General features: G+C 34.3%; 1 protein-coding gene across 1 annotated transcript in view; it reads right to left on the bottom strand.

Annotated features, from left to right (window-relative positions):
* Positions 1–17,058, bottom strand: part of CDH2 (cadherin 2, type 1, N-cadherin (neuronal)) — an 86,518-nt gene that overhangs the window by 56,383 nt on the left and 13,077 nt on the right. Inside the window, exons 2-4 of the mRNA XM_011939297.1 lie at positions 6,213–6,439; positions 4,370–4,516; positions 2,197–2,352 (exon numbers count right to left, since the gene is read on the bottom strand). Of these exons, the coding sequence (XP_011794687.1) occupies positions 2,197–2,352; positions 4,370–4,516; positions 6,213–6,439 (530 nt within the window). The remainder of the gene's footprint in view (positions 1–2,196; positions 2,353–4,369; positions 4,517–6,212; positions 6,440–17,058) is intronic.

Consider the following 17,058-nt stretch of genomic DNA (forward strand, 5'->3'; position numbering starts at 1 on the left):
TAAATTTTAATACTGCCATTCAATACTTATAAAGATAATTCTTTTTTTTCCCCTTGGCTTATTTAATATATTACATTAATATTCTTAATACTAAAACTTAATTATACTTATATTAAATACTGAATCTGAATACTAAACCTTAATACTTTCATTTGTATAATTAATTCTACTCTGTTATGGGTGTTGCTTTTTTTGTGTGTGTGTGAGATGCAGTCTTGCTTTGTCACCTAGGCAGGAGGGTAAGAGTGCACTGGCATGATCTCGGCTTAACTGCAACCTCTGCCTCCCAGGTTCCAGTGATTCTCCCACCTCAGCCTCTTGAGTAGCTGGGATTACAGGCGTGCGCCACCACATAAGGATAATTTTATTTTTTATTTTTAGTAAAGACAGGGTTTCATCATGTTGGCCAGGCTGGTCTGGAACTCCTGACCTCAAGTGAGCCACCCGCCTCGGCCTCCCAAATTGCTAGGATTCCGGGTGTGAGCCATCACACCCAGCTGGTATTGCTCTTTTAATGGGCAAGTAGCAAGCACTTAGCAATAATTTAACCCAAATTTGACCTGAATATACTCATTTCCTGAGTTTTAACCACAGGAATTCAGATAGCGAGAATTCCTATAGGAAGAGATCCTTAAGAATTTTAAATTGATCTTATTTATATTCATAAATTAGAGACTAGTCTAAGTAGTGGCTGGTCTATTTTGTGCTATTTAAAAATACGTTTCCTTGTTAATGCTATGTTGTCTTTGTGAGACGTTTGGAAGTTTTACTTCTTTTCCTACGTTTCAGAACAATATGGAAAGCATTAGAATAACCTATTCCTTCAATGATTTTAAAAAATGGAATGATGAAGAAATCAAGGTCTCTGGGAAGAGAGAGTATAGAGCAATAGTCAGTGCATAAGACATTTTAAATTTTTCATATACTTATTTGTCTGTCTGATCTAGGTGAATCTATTGAAGTTTAAAAACTTCAATAATTGTTCTCACTCATAGGTGGGAACTGAACAGTGAGAACACTTGGACACAGGGTGGGGAACATAACACACCGGGGCCTGTCCTGGGGTTGGGGGAGGGATAGCATTAGGAAAAATACCTAATGTAAATGATGAGTTGATGGGTGCAGCACACCAACATGGCACATGTATACATATGTAACAAACCTGCATGTTGTGCACATGTACCCTAGAACTTAAAGTATAATTAAAAAAAAAAAAAGAAAGGAAAAAACATCAGTAATTTTAAAAGTCAGTAAAAATACAAGAATTTAACAAGTGGATGAGTGGGCAAAATAAGAGTCTGGAAACACATCCATGCACATGTGGGATGAAAGTTTTAGTGATTAAGTAAGTGTAGATGATGGATCTAATGGGGAAACTAATTCAATATATGCTGTTGGGACAAGTAGCTAGTCATAAAGGAAAAACAAAGTGGGTCTCTCCTTTTATTAAAATAATTTCGCAGAGGTTAAAAATTCACATGTAAAAAGTAAACACAACAAAAAATTGGGGAACTGGGGAGACTGGTATCCTGGAGTAAAATAGGGAGACTGGCATCCTGGAGTAGGGAAGGCCTTTATCAACATCTCTGGAAAGCCAGAATGTATGAAAATTTTTTTAAAATGAATTTTACAGTGTAAAAACGATGTTCTACTACGGGAAAATTATTCACAATGTTAGAAATAAACATAAGGAGAAAATGAAGGACAAACCAAGCACTAATATTCCTAATTAGATAAAAGGTTCTTAGCAAGAAGAGTAAAAAAATCCCAAAGAAAATTCAACATAAGAAAGGAACAGGGGATTCACTTTGATTAGAATATTATGCATTCATTAACAATGCTATGATATCTATATATTTTACATGTAACAGATTTGACTCCATTCATATAAATTTGTTCTTACAGGTTCTTAACCACATATCTGGAGGCAAGGATCAATATGTAAAGAGTAATGAGATTTTAGGCAATTTCACTTCCTTCTTTCTTTGTTGTGGCATTTATCTATTTGTTTTTCTATCAGGGCGTTTATCAATTCTACAAAAACAATAAAATTATTAAAATTAACCAAAAGACTACAGATGCAATTCTTAAAACTCTCAATATTGAGGCTTTCAGACTGATATAAGAGGCAATGGTAAACTCTGCAGACATTTAGAAGTGTTAATACACAGAATTATCAGCTGGTTGGAAACTTACATGAAACCGGGCTATCTGCTCGCGATCCAGGGGCTTCGTCACTGACAGCTGACCCGAGATGGGGTTGATAATGAAGATACCAGTTGGAGGCTGGTCAGCTCCTGGCCCAGTTACACTGTACCGCAGTGAAAGGTTTTTATCTCTATCAGACCTGATCTGAGGATCAAGAAAACAATCACATTAAGTGAGAGACTAAATGAGCTCATTATCAGAGATGGGGCACATCACACTCCATGCCCTTTTTCAGCTACAAACTTATACCATCTCTTCCCAGAAAATCACTGAAACTCTCCTAGTGCCTGTTCTTCCTCTGCTTCTTGGTGATAGGCTTCAAAAGAGATGTCATCTATCACCAGAAAGACTGGAGGCAACATTAACATCTAAAAGAAGACTCACTAGGGGCAGTGCAAAAGTTCCAAATCTACAAGCGTCAGTTTTTAAACAATCAAACTCTGTCCTGGGAGTTTCTAGGTTAGACGATTTAACATAGTCACAGCTGTCCAATTTCATTAAAATAAACATTGTTTACCTTTTTGCATCAGTAACAAGAATTAATTGTCTATCCATAGTGTGAAATATCCTCAAATGGAACTCTAATACAGTTATGGCTGAGCCTGAATGTCGGATTTCTGTACTTGCATTGTACTAACACTGTTCATAGCACCAAAGCTTTCCATATCATTTTAAAGTGACACCTGAAATTTTCATTAATAATAAAGCACAAAAGAAAGCACTTTAAGATATATTTTTGTGCTCGCAAACATTATATCACTTATAGGCTCACTGCCTTCTCCAAATACAACTACTCTCAAGAAAATTAAGTCAATGTATAAGCAGTCACAGGAGACAGAATAGGCTACGGAAGGGGGCGGAGGGAGGCAGGTACAGAGAAAAAAATAAGAGATCCTTATGTATTAGTTACTTATACTTAATCCATCAATAAAATCTAGTTTTTGTTGTTTTTGTTTTTTGAGAAGGAGTCACCCTCTGTCTCCCAGGCTGGAGTGCAGTGGCGCAATCTGGGCTCACTGCAAGCTCCGCCTCCCGGGTTCACGCCATTCTCCTGCCTCAGCCAGTAGCTGGGACTACAGAAGCCCGCCACCACGCCCGGCTAGTTTTTTTGTATTTTTAGTAGAGACGGGGTTTCACCATGTTAGTCAGGATGGTCTCGATCTCCTGACTTTGTGATCTGCCTACCTTGGCCTCCCAAAGTGCTGGGATTACAGGCGTAAGCCACCACATCCGGCCTTTTTTTTTTTTTTTTTTTAAGTTAAAGCAAAATGCTCTTTTCTCTAAAACTTCATTAAAGTAGAAAAAGAGAGAGTATCTTTATTTCAGAGTTACATTCATTGTTAAAGTGAATTATAATGTACATTAGGACAGAATATGCAACATAAATAAGTGGCTTATTTTTAAAAAAAGGCTTTCAGTAAGTATATGTTAGAATGCTAAAATAATCATATACAGAAACATTTATATTGTAATAAATGGGAATACAACAGACTTGTCTTACTACACTTTTGTAATAAATAATGGGTTGTCATGTTTACTAAAATGCAAAAATATCAGCATTTTTTTTTTTTATGTAGCTGATGGTATATACCTAGAGTAAATAAAAACAAAATAAAACAAACAAAACTTACTCCTCAGATTTGAAAGCCTATGATTTTACACAGCCCTGGGGATTCTGTTAATGGTATCAGAGGTCACTCTTTTCTTTAAAAAAAACTCTCAAATGCATTTGGTGCTGGCATTTTTAACAATGATTGCCCTTTATTTTTTCTGTGGCCCAAAAACCATCTGTAGAGGGCAAAGATCATCACAGAGAGCTCAGCTTTCAGACAGGGAAGTTTAGGGGTATGTGTGTTGTGAGAGTGGAAATGGTATGGTTGGGAATATGTGTTGGCTTCAGGGCTTGTGTAGTCACAAACTGAAAAAGCTTTCTAATCCACAGTGTGCAGGACCTACAAGAGAGCTCTACTTATAAATAATCCAAAAGGTAACAAAGAAAATGACAAGAGGCTTTCTACAACACTACACAAATTCTATCTATATAGAAAAACACTTTTAGTATATACATGTCATAAATTCTACTTTGTAAAAAAAAAAATAGAATATTTTTAACATACATTTGTCTTGTGCTATGAAAACAGTTAAAATGGTGCCACCTTACCCTGACAAGCTCTTGAGGAAAAGGTCCCCTGGAGTTTTCTGGCAAGTTGATTGGAGGGATGACCCAGTCTCTCTTCTGCCTTTGTAGGTGGCCACTGTGCTTACTGAATTGTCTTGGGAATACGATTTCTTCAACTTCTGGTGGCTCCTTTACATTAAAATACAACAAGACATGCCTGAGTACTAGGAAAAACATTTTCTGAAAGTACATCAATATTACTGAATACCTGAAAGCATAGGAATCACAGTTTATTATGAACAAAAAATAACTCTGGAGGCCTTTTTCCCTGGCCCCCTATTAAAATAACAGAAAACACCATAAAATTTTTGGGTTATACTGTGTATCTGAAAAACTGAATTCTAAACAATTTATTATATGGCACAGCTGTGTAAACTATTTGCAGTTTCTATAAACCTTCTTAGATAGCAGTTAATATTGAGCAAAATTTAATAGTACCCTTTTATATATTTCTCATTAGTTTAAACCACAGTTCAGGTAATGTGCTACTGTACATTAAATTTAGATCTTGATGTGCTAAAATATAATTTGAATTCCAAGAGAAGTTTAATACATACTGCTAAGGAATGTCTCAAATATTTATGACCCTATTAAATCCCACAGAATTAATGTTGTAATTATTCTAAACCTATGTCAGCCATGATGGATGCTGTAGATGACCCACTTTGCACATTAGGTATTAATCTCTGCTGGATGTCAACATTTTCTTCTGTTTCTTCCTCTATCTGTAGACATTTTAGCCATTAGCCCTTGCTGCTTCAGTGCAAATATCCAAGCTAGTTTGCTGGAACACAGCAAATCGACAACAACAGCATCTTTTCACTCCATTAGTTACTGGGTTTTCACTTTATATTACCCAAATGACATGACTTCCCTCAACAGTTAATAGATTAACAAAGTAAATTTCACATAATAAAACCACAACACTGAAATAAGAGAAAAATGATAAATTTTCCTCTGATATCTTGATTCATGTTTGATGGTGGGTATGTATATCACATTTACAACAAAATACCCAAAATGAATGTGTGTGTTTCTATCTCTCACAGTACAATAAGTATAAAATAATGTAGTGGTCATAGTTCCATAGTTCATGGACTTCAGAATATATGGGTGTGTCCCATCATATTTGTTTTGAATTAACTCAAAAAACTAAAATATTCAGAAAATATTATCAAAACTTTACTGAAGTTACTGTATTTTATTTGAAATTCCTAACAGTGACTTATACAAATTAAGTGCTCAATAAATATTTGTTGAATTGAACTGAATGGCACTCTGTTGGAAATGTACCTCATTTATTTTATCTTGGCTCACAGCAGCTTCCACCAGAGGGAGTATACCATTCCTAAAAAGTCATGTTGGTAGTATAAATAATTCATACCCCCCAATTTGATTATTAAGGAACAAGACAAAAACCCAATACTCACTGCCAGAAATGTTTTCCTGTTACTACTTTAAATCTGTACTTCTCATCTAATAAATCTGACTGATGACATCTTGTAAAGAATTGTTTATTTTGTGGTTTTATTTAACAGCTTATAAAGCTTCTACGAAATTTAAAACAAACTGCTTCTAGTTTAAGTTATAAATCTCAAAGTATAAACAAATCTTTAAAACACAATTCCTAGTTGCTGAAAATATATTTAGTCTAAGTATCTTAAAAGATTAAAAACACACAAAAAAAATTACTAAAATGACCGAAGTTGATAAAAATTCAAATAGTGGCCATCCATTAATGTAATCTGAAGCAAAGCATATATTTAGTTCAAACTGTGTAAATCTGATTTTTAACCAGCCCTAAAGCCAGATTTGGATACTATACCTTCACTGAGTCCTCAGTTAAGGTTGGCTTCAGGCTCAATTTCACTGCCACTTGCCACTTTTCCTGGGTCTCTTTGTCTTGGGCATATATCAGGAACTTGGCATGCTCAGAAGAGAGTGGAAAGCTTCTCACGGCATACACCATGCCATCTTCATCCACCTTAAAATCTGCAGGCTCACTGCTCTCATATTGTACTTTTCTTTTTCCATTGCAGTTGCTAAACTTCACTGTAAAAGATAAGAAATATATCAGTTATTATAATTATACCAAAAAGGCAAAAAATAAACCCCTAATACTTAAACCTATATCCTGCTTAGGTTAAAGGATAAAAATACAGTAGCATGAAACACAGAAGTTTTATTTTTATTTTATTATATGAAAGGCATTTTCATACTATGAAATGCCAGATGGTAGTTCTTTGCTGTGCCCTAGCACTTCCTTCTTCCAAAGCTTTCCCCTTCTTTTCATACTTCCTGGACACTGGGTCCTCAGGTGCACCTGCTTTTCACCCTGACATCTTTCACTGATATTTCCTCCCACCCTATTACAAACTTCCGCTCACTCTTCAGTCCCAGGTCTAAAGTCACTCAAAGTAGAACAACCCCCTTTTTCTCAGTTTTCATGTAGTGTGATTTGAGTTTCTGCTACCTCAGTTTCTTAGTCATGTCTGACACTGCCTGGAAGAGGGAGTTCGGGGCAAGTGTTCTTAGTTATCTTGCATACCCTGCATACTTTCTGGCACACAGTCTTAATACATAATTTCTGAACAAATGTGTACAGGAAGAAAACAATGCATTTATTAATGTTGAATGCTTACTATGCTCTAGAATTGTAAGACCTTATGGTAATTAACAGGTAGATAATCTGCAAATTTCTATTCCTCCTAGTGCTTCTATTAAGCAGTAACATTTTAAAACAAATAAAAATAAAGGTGTATCCCCAAATAAATTTTAAATTAAAAAATGATGACAAGAGTAGACGAATTCAAAGAGGTTCAGTGTCTTATCTCTATCATACATGCAATGACTTCACACTTAAAAAAAAACTAGTGCTTTCTTAAATGCTATGACAGTTTATGTCTCAACAGGTAATAAAACAAAAATTAAACCATGAACTTGTGTAGAACTAGACAAATTCAAGATATTAAGAACAAAAATAAAAATATTCTCTAAGGAAGATTATTTCCTTTAAAGTCCTTAATTGTTCTTCTGAAGAAAAATTCCATGGGAATAGCAAGTAAAGGGATCAAATAAAAAGCGATTTTTTATTTCTGTAAACGTCTGATATTATGTTCCGGCTATAATTACATAGGATACTCTTTGGAATGTAATTAATAGTGACATATTACAAAGTATAATCAAATACACCTTGTGGTTTTCTCGAGGATCTAAGTAAAGTGTTTATGAACCCTCCCACTGCACAAATGAGCTGCTGACAGTTCTTTTGCTGTCATTAGTATAAATTCACTGAGACGTGCACACAGCCACAGCCAAATAACAGGCATGCTTATTTCCCTTAGTAACCATAAAATCCTTGATATAAGTCATAAAATACTTTAACTACTGAATATATTATTTTCCACATAATGCCATCTATATCATCTTTCATATTTCAATCATTTCAAAGTGAAAATAAAAGTTGTATCTCAAACTAAATAATGTGAAGTCAAAATGTTTGTCTTTAGAGTAGAAGTATCTCAAAAGATATTTAATTACTCTATCTTCCATGCCTCATGATTTAAAAGTGAAAAATGGGAATCTTTTCTACAGAACAATGCCATCTACTGCTCATCTTTCATTAAAGACAAAAAATGGAAAGTAAAATTGTTTTTTGGAACCCTGCTGAGAAATAAAAAAAAAGAGACTTTTGCCATCTTTTTGTAAAAAGAAGTACTTTTTTATATTACAAGAGGGATTCATGGTCCTTAAAAACATAATCTGGATTAGAAAAATTATATACTCTTCTGCACACTTTTTTTTGTTAACTGTGATCACTCTAGTATTATTAACTGTCATCCATAAACACCTGGACTGTTACTAAGCCTCCTGGGTAGTCTTCCCAGTTCCTGGTCATGGCATGCCCACTGCTAGACTAGACCCCTGCTGTGATTTTCTCCTCCCTGCTTAAAATCTGTAACATTATATGTCAGATCTTTAACCCAGAGTACACTGTTCTCTTAATTCTTGGGTCACCTGGTCTCTTCAGTTTTACTTGCACCACTTTCTAATACATATACTGCCCAGTGAGTGAGGTTACAGTCATCCCCTACCTCGTGCTGCTCCACCCCACAGGCTCATCATCTTACCTGGGACACTCTCCCATTTTCCATACCAAAGCTCTAGAGCCAGGCCATCATTTTGGGGGAAGAGTCGACCATGATGACTTTCACAAGATTTCAGCCTATGCCTTCATTTGGAACTGCTCTAAATTTTTTATTTTTATTTGTATTTCCTGTTCAATAAAACACATTGATACTTTATTTTTATAATAATAATAGTTATAATGATGGTTACTAGTAATTTCATATGAGTAGATCTTCTCTCCCTAAGCAGACTATAAACTCACTTTAGCTTCATGAGAGTTAAGTCTTGGTTCTTCTGTTTCTTATGACACTTGACGGTGACAGGAACAGTATAAGTGCTCATTAAATATCCATTAATATCTTACAACTTTTTCAAAAACTAGGAAATAGACTGGAACCTTAGAAGTACCCACAACCTACTATAGTAACATCTAGCATCACAAACAAATGAATAAACAAAACCCAGGGAATTCAAAAAATTATTTTTATTAGGTTGTTGGTAGTAGAAGAAAATGAATTAATACTTGTGGAATGCCAGGCACTGAAAAAGACACTTAAGATTATGTCACATATGTTAACCTTAAAAATGACTCCTGAGGTGGGAAACATTGTTTCTGTTCTACAGATGAGGATGAAAACTTCAAGTCATCTATGCACATGGCTGTCTGATTTCCAGCTTTTCTTCCCATACAAAAGCGCAAAATAATCTAAACTCATGACACAAATCACTGAAATCTAAGGCTTTAATAGAAAACAATAAAATTAACAAAAACATCTGAAAAATGCATATGAAGAGAATGCCAAAACTGAGAGTACCATAGTAAATAGCACATTAAAAAGAAATCTTTTTCTGTGTCTGAGATGATGATGTTATTTTTTGTTTTTAATTCTGTTTATATGGTGTATCACATTTATTGATTTGTAGATGTTAAACCATTCTTGCATCCCTGATATGAAACTCACCTGATCATGGTGGATTATCTTTTTGATATGCTGTTGTATTCTGTTGTAGCTATTATTTTATTGAGGATTTTTGCATCTATGTTCATCAGGGATATTGGTCTGTTGTAGTTTTCTTTCTTTTTCTTTTTGTTATGTCCCTTCCTGGTTAGGGTAATACTGGCTTCACAGAATGATTTAGGAAGAATTCCCTCTTTCTCTATCTTGTGGAATAGTGTCAGTAGGGTTGGTACTAATTATTTGAATGTCTGATAAAATTCAACTGTGAATCTTTCTGGTCCTTGACTTTTTTTTCTTGGTAACTTTTAAATTACTACCTCAATCTTGCTGTTTGTTATTGGTCTGTTCAGACTTTCTATTTCTTCCTGGTTTAATCTAGGAGGGTTGTAAACTTCCAGGAATTTATCCATCTCCTATATATTTTACAGTTTATGCATGTAAAGGTGTTCATAGTAGTGTTGAATGATCTTTTGTCCTTCTGTGGTATTGGTTGTAATACCTCCTGTTTCGTTTCTAATTGAGCTTATTTGGATATTCTCTCTTCTTTTTTTGGTTAATCTCATTAATGGTCTATCAATTTTACTTATCTTTCAAAGAACCAGTTTTTTGTTTCATTTATCTTTTGTATGTTTTTTTTGGTTTCAACTGCATATAGTTGTGCTCTGATCTTGGTTGTTTCTTTTCTTCTACTGGGTTTGTGTTTGGTTTGTTTTTGTTTCTCTAGCTCCTTAACACATGACCTTAAAAAATCCAGCATCCCTTTATGATTAAAGCCCTCAGCAAAACTGGCATAGAAGGGAAATATCTTAAGGTAATAAAAGCCATCTATGACAAACCCACAGTTAACATTATACTGAATGGGGAAAAGTTTAAAGCATTCCCCCTGAACACTGGAACAAGACAAGGACGCTCACTTTCACTACTTCTATTCAACACAGTACTGGAAGTCCTAGTCAGAGCAATCAGACAAGAGAAAATAAAGGCCATCCAAATTGATAAAGAGGAAGTCAAATTGTCACTGTTTGCTGAAGACATGTGTACCTAGAAAACTCTAACTCATCCCAAAGCTCCTAGAACTGGTAAATTCAGCAATGTTTCAGGATACAAAATTAATGTATGCAAATCAGTAGCTCTGCTATACACCAACAGCGACCAAGCTGAGAATCAAATCAAGAACTCAACCCCTTTTAAAATAGCTACAAAACAAAACAAAACAAAAAAAACATAGGAATATACTTAACAAAGAGGCAAAAGACCTCTACAAAACACTGCTGAAAAAAAATCACAGATGGCACAAACAAATGGAAGCACATACTATGCTCACGGATGGGTAGAATCAATATTGTGAAAATGACCAATGACCATACTGCTAAAAGCAAATCTACAAATTCAATGCAATTCCCATCCAAAATGCCACCATTATTCTTCACAGAACCTGAAAAAACAATCCTAAAATTCACGTGGGACCAAAAAAGAGCCTACATAGCCAAAGCAAGACTAAACAGAAGGAACAAATCTGGAGGTATTATATTACTTGACTTCAAACTATACTGTAAGTCCACAGTCACCAAAAGAGCATGGTACTGGTATTACAGTAGGCATATAGACCAATGGAACAGAAATGTATGAAAAAAATGCTCAGTATCACTAATTATCAGGGAAATGCAAATCAAAACCACAATGTAATACCACCTCACTCTGCAAGAATGGTCATAATAAAAAACTAATATACGTTGGCATGGATGTGGTGAAAAGAAAACGCTTTTACACTGTTGGTGGGAATGGAAACTAGTATAATGATTATGGAAAAGAGTGTGGCAATTCCTTAAAGAACTTAAAGTAGATCTACCATTTGATCCAGCAAACCCACTTCAGAGTATCTACCCAAAGGAAAAGAAATCATTACACGAAAAAGATACTTGCGCACACACACACAATGTGTATATACACACATGTGTGTGTGTGTATATATATATATGTATTTTTTTTTTTATATGCACACCATGGGATACTACTCAGCCATAAAAAGGAACAAACTAATGACATCTGCAGCAACCTGGGTAGAACTGGAGACCATTATTCAAAGTGATGTAACTCAGGAATGGAAAACTAAACCCTATGTTCTCGCTCATAAGTGGTAGCTAAGCTGTGAGAATGCAAAGGTGTAAGAATGATGCAAAGGACTTTGGAGACTCAGGGAAAGCGCGGGAGCAGGGTGAGGAATGAAAGACTACACACTGGGTACATTGCTCACTGCTCGGGTGATGGGTGCGCCCAAATCTCAGAAATCACCACTAAAGAACTTATTCATGTAGCCAAACACACCACCTGTTCCCCCAAAAACCTACTGAAATTTTTTGAAAAGAAAGAAAAGAAAGGAGGGAGGGAGGGAGGGAGGGAGAGAGAGAGAAAGAAAGAAAGAGAGAAAGGAAGGAAGGAAGGAAGGAAGGAGGGAGGGAGGGAGGGAAAGAGAGAGAAAGAAAGAAAGAGAAAGAAAAGAAAGAAAGAAGAAAAGAGAAGAAAGAAAGAGAAGGAAAGAAAGGTGGGATAAGGGTGTGACAGACAGAAGAGGGGATTTCATAGTCACTGGCGCTTATTCTATTAATGTTCTACTGTTAACTATTCGGATTCAGGTGTCACAGTGCTTCAGGGAGGGAAAGAAGGAGGCCTCCACAAAAAATGCATTTGTAAAAAGTCACTTACTGCACATCCTATGAATGAGAAGAGGTTGACCTAAGTGAGTCTGACACTAGAGAAAACACTTTGGAGGAAAATGTATAAAGTCAGTCATTTAAAGTCAATTAGTTTTTCTATCACCTCTGCCCCTAACCTATGACCAATATGAATTGGTTTAATATATCTGTTATGACAGTTTTCAGAGTTTTAAAAACAGGTGCTAATTCTCATGTGCTCAAATATTACAATACACAAAATCTTTTGGCATTATTCAGGCTCTATGGAATGTGGTGTATTACATAATTCCCTTTGTACACTTAACCAGTTGGGTCAGTATCTTAGATAAAACTAAGTCAACTGAAAAAGTTCTCCTTGACAAAATATTAGTCCTGACTTGATCTTGTGGTTTTGAAGCAATCCATGTATGGTACCTGGCTCATGATTATATGCTTCTTCCATGTGAATCATATTTTATTATGTGCAAGTCACACAAATTAAAAAGCTTTCAAATTTGAATGGATAACATGTGAATTCCATTTATCATCCACGGGTTAAGGTTTATTGCCTGTTGTCTGGTTCACCTGTGACTTACATGCAGGTATGAATATGTTCTTGAATTTGAAAAGATTCACCTCTGCTCTAGGAACAAACACTAAAACTTACTCAAGTTGTTTATTTTACACAAACTTAAAAGTTAATAGGAAAAAAAGTGGGAAACTGTTAAGTTACAGAATCTTAGGTATACAGTAATATATATATAATTTATAAATTATATATTTTTTAGATCACAGCCTTTCAGAAAGACTTTAAGGCTTAAAATAAAAATAGTACACAGAAACAATGTGGAAGGGAGAGGATATACAAGGGACATGCTTTAGTATTTTAAATTAGCTTCAAAAATTAAACTTTGATGATGAAAATAAGGCTAATATCATGGACATCTGACTGCTGTAAGGAGAAATACATAATCCACTGGAGTCAACCTGTTTCTGTTATTATAATATTTTTCTTATGAATGGCAGGTACAGAACTCTGAGTAACATAATGAACAAGATTTTCAACTTTTATTTTTCAAAATATGAAGCAGTTTTATCATTTTTAATATATGGGCTTTCAAGAAGAGATGATGTCAAATTTATCTTAAAATATAGGTGTAGGAGTTAAACTATTCTGTATGATGCACTGATGGTAGATACACAGCACTGTGTTTTTGGCAAAATCCATAGAGCTGTGTAACACAAAGAATGATCGCTACTGCAAACTAGAAACGTTAGTTAATAATAATGCATCATTATTTATTTGTCAACTGTAACAAATATACCACACTAATGCAGGATGTCACCAACAGAGGAACCAAGTACTGGGAGAGATACATGAAACTCTGTATTTCTGCTGACATAAAACTGGTCTAAGAAGTAAAGTTTATTAAGTTAAAAAAGTATAAGATTTTGTACAGATGATGGTCAAACATGCTAATTATCAGATGTATCTTAAAGGAATGGATGGTTGTCTAGTTGTTAATATCCCTAATCTCTCACAAACGTGACTTCCACTGAATTGCCTCAAGCTGGTATTAGTCAGAGTTGGATAATATAATTGAACCAATAATTTTATGTAATTATCCTAAGTATGAAGATACTGCGTTGACATTTAATGAAAGTTATGCTATTTTAACAGATACATGTAAACAATTAAAATTTTATTTCAAAAATGATTTTAAAATTTGGCTTGAGATCTTTTCCTGAGAGAACCTTCCTTTCACCAACATTAAATTTGCTTATGCTCAGATAATCTCAAGTAGAAACTCCAGAATATCATAACATAGGATAAAAGAAAATACACTTCCTTAGACAAATGAAGTAACAGGCTTGATCCTCTGGATTAATTAAGCCTATACATGACTAAATGATTATGGCAAAAAAAATTGTACTATTAAACAACAAATGTATTATTAGAGATATTGCATAGTTTACATATATCAGATGTAGTTACTGTGTTCTAGCCCACATAAAACTGTGTGAACATGATTAACATAAAATTAATCACCAGGGAAATAATTATTTTAAAAAAATTTTTTACTCTAAAGGCAATACCTCAAAATGATGTTAACCATAAAACCATAGTACCCTTATAAAATATTAACAAGAAACCACAGATCTTATATATTAAATGTATTAGCAGTTAATAGCACTACATAAACCAAATGAATGAAAATGTGCAAATATTCACATATGGTTTATAATTTTTGCTCAAGCAAACATTATACCATATTTAGAAACAATTATGTGAGAACACTAAAATATTTTCATGTCTAAATATACCTTTGACTTTTTATTTTTTTCCATATTAATTGATACTAATTGCTATTTTCAAAGGCATTGAGAAAATAGAAATAGTTTCACAGTGTTAACAGAAATTTCTTTTCCACAGCCACAGAGCAGTATTTATTAATGAATGAGATTTCAATTAATGAAGGCATTAGGAGGGAGGAAGGTAGGGAGAAACTGTCTCACCAGTAAGTGTTTCACAGTGTTTTTACATATACATTCCAACGGAGGATGGTTAACACATAACAAATTTGCTCATAAATCTGAAAAAAATCTGCTTCAGTATCATTTTGCCACAATAGTTCCTTTCTAAATTTATACAGGAACAATTTTTTTTTTTTCTAGAATAATTTAGTTGCCATGTCAGGGCTTACCAATCCTTTTCACACATATACAATGGGACAGTTTTAGAGACAGGTTGAGAGTGAGCTCGGTGAAAAAAGTCATTCCATTATCTTTACAGCACATAATTATGATAAGAAAACAAATACAGAGTATTATGGAATATATAAATTCTTTAATATGTGTAAAATTTCCAACTAGAATATTTTTAAAATCTTTAATGACAAATTTGAGCTTGTGTTCACAAAATATCTTTGTATGTTTTCTGACTGAAATATCAAATTCTTAATTGCTATCAACGAAAACTTTATTCGCAAGAGTTAGTGGGAGCAAAGGACAGTATAGCATTTACTACTTTTTCTCCAAGTAATAGAAAGTTCTTTCTTGTCATGAGGCATGAGGGCTAAATTTATTAAATTTCATGGTCCTTCTTTTACTTACAAGGGCAAATGTAATGTGGAAAGTCCTTCGGAAATGCAAACGTTTTTCAAAAGTTTTCCTATTAAGTACTTCAAAATAATGAGTTTCAAACATCCACAGGGATTGCTCTAATAGTTTTAATACTGTTTTTTAGGTTTTCAATATAACACCAATAACACAAGTGAATCATTGTTATCCTTTTTTGAAAGTTTAACTTTTGCTTTGTATCTATAAACTGTGTGTGTGTAATATTTTTATATGGCCTTTGCAATTTTCAATTAAGTTAATTCAGGTGCTCCAAAATGTCTGGTAAGCAAGCTATCTTTTTCAAGGGAATAACTCTCCTTTGACAAATCTAAAGAGAGTAACATTTAAAACACACAATACATTTTTTTAATTAACTCTTGAAAAAAAGGTATTTTTTGGACAGCTTGTGTACACACTGGCAAATATCAGTAAATGTGATAATCTAATCCCTTACCTTTGAATAAAGTGGTAGCCATTTATTTAGATTCATATTTTCATATGAATTTATGTGAAATTATGATTTATGAGCAAACAAGAGCTGAGTACAAGAGCTGCTATGTGAGTAAAACTCATCTCAGATGAAACTCTTGATGTTTACACCTTCATATCATCTATAGCCTTTATAGCTGCATGCCACTAGGGCCGGAGCATCAGCCTCATGTATGAATACTTTTATTTTATTTTGAGACAGAGTGTCACTTTGTCACCCAGGCTGGAATGCAGTGGGGTGATCTTGGCTCACTGCAACCTTTGCCGGCCAGGCTCCAGTTATTCTCTTGCTTCAGCCTCCCAAGTAGCTGGGACTACAGGCATGCACCACCACGCCCAGCTAATTGTTGTTATTTTTTAGTAAAGACGAGGTTTTACCATGTTGGCCAGGCTGGTCTCAAACTCCTGGGCTCAAGTGATCCACCTGCCTTGGCCTCCCAAAGTGTTGGGATTACAGGCCAACTGCACCTGGCCAATATGAATATTTTAAAACATGAAATATGAGTATTTATTTGCCTCCTAGCATACATAATCTACAGAAGTTTGTTTTGATTTTTTCAGAATAAATAATGATCTTCAAGGATTCTAAAAAGTCTATTAATTAGCAAATATACTAAGGTCTTAAAGTCATCAATATACAATAAGTTTTTAAATTTAATAATCTGTTTGATTAATGCTGTCACTACGATGTGTGACACGCCATCACTGCCTGTTCTGACAGTGTTATGCTAACCCGGCTTTTTTTCTACTTATTCTGCTTCGTTTGTTTCCAGTCTACCACTGATAGTGAACATAGAGGCTGGTAAAATAAGAAATTCCATATAACAGGGAAGCACTTTGGCTTAAAGTATTATATGTGAAACCTTGTAAAAGATGGCTTTTAAAACTTGAGCATATAGTGCTCATATCTTTCTCATAAAGAAAGATTCTTACTTTTTGTGTAAGAGAATTCAAAACTACTTATGTCTAAGATGGCTGTTTTGGGGTAGAGTGCCACAAAAATTTGTCATGCAAGGAGCTTCACTTCATCACTTTTGCATGCAAATGAAATATTTACTCCATGTGTGAGAATAATTATAATGGCACATGAATTCCAATTTAAGAGAATCATCATTATATTGCCCAATTATCTTAATCATTTGAGGGATGGATTCTAGTGAGGCTCAGAGGTTTCCAGCATTTATTCTCAAATTATCCTTTGTGTTGGGAAAATAAACATATGTAGAAATGAAATCTAAAGACAAAACAGATTGCAGGCATGCACAAATCTAGAAAATCTATTTGTTAATAATATATATATATA

Source organism: Colobus angolensis, unplaced genomic scaffold (genome assembly GCF_000951035.1).
Source record: "Colobus angolensis palliatus isolate OR3802 unplaced genomic scaffold, Cang.pa_1.0 Scaffold18, whole genome shotgun sequence".
NCBI lineage: Eukaryota > Metazoa > Chordata > Mammalia > Primates > Cercopithecidae > Colobus > Colobus angolensis.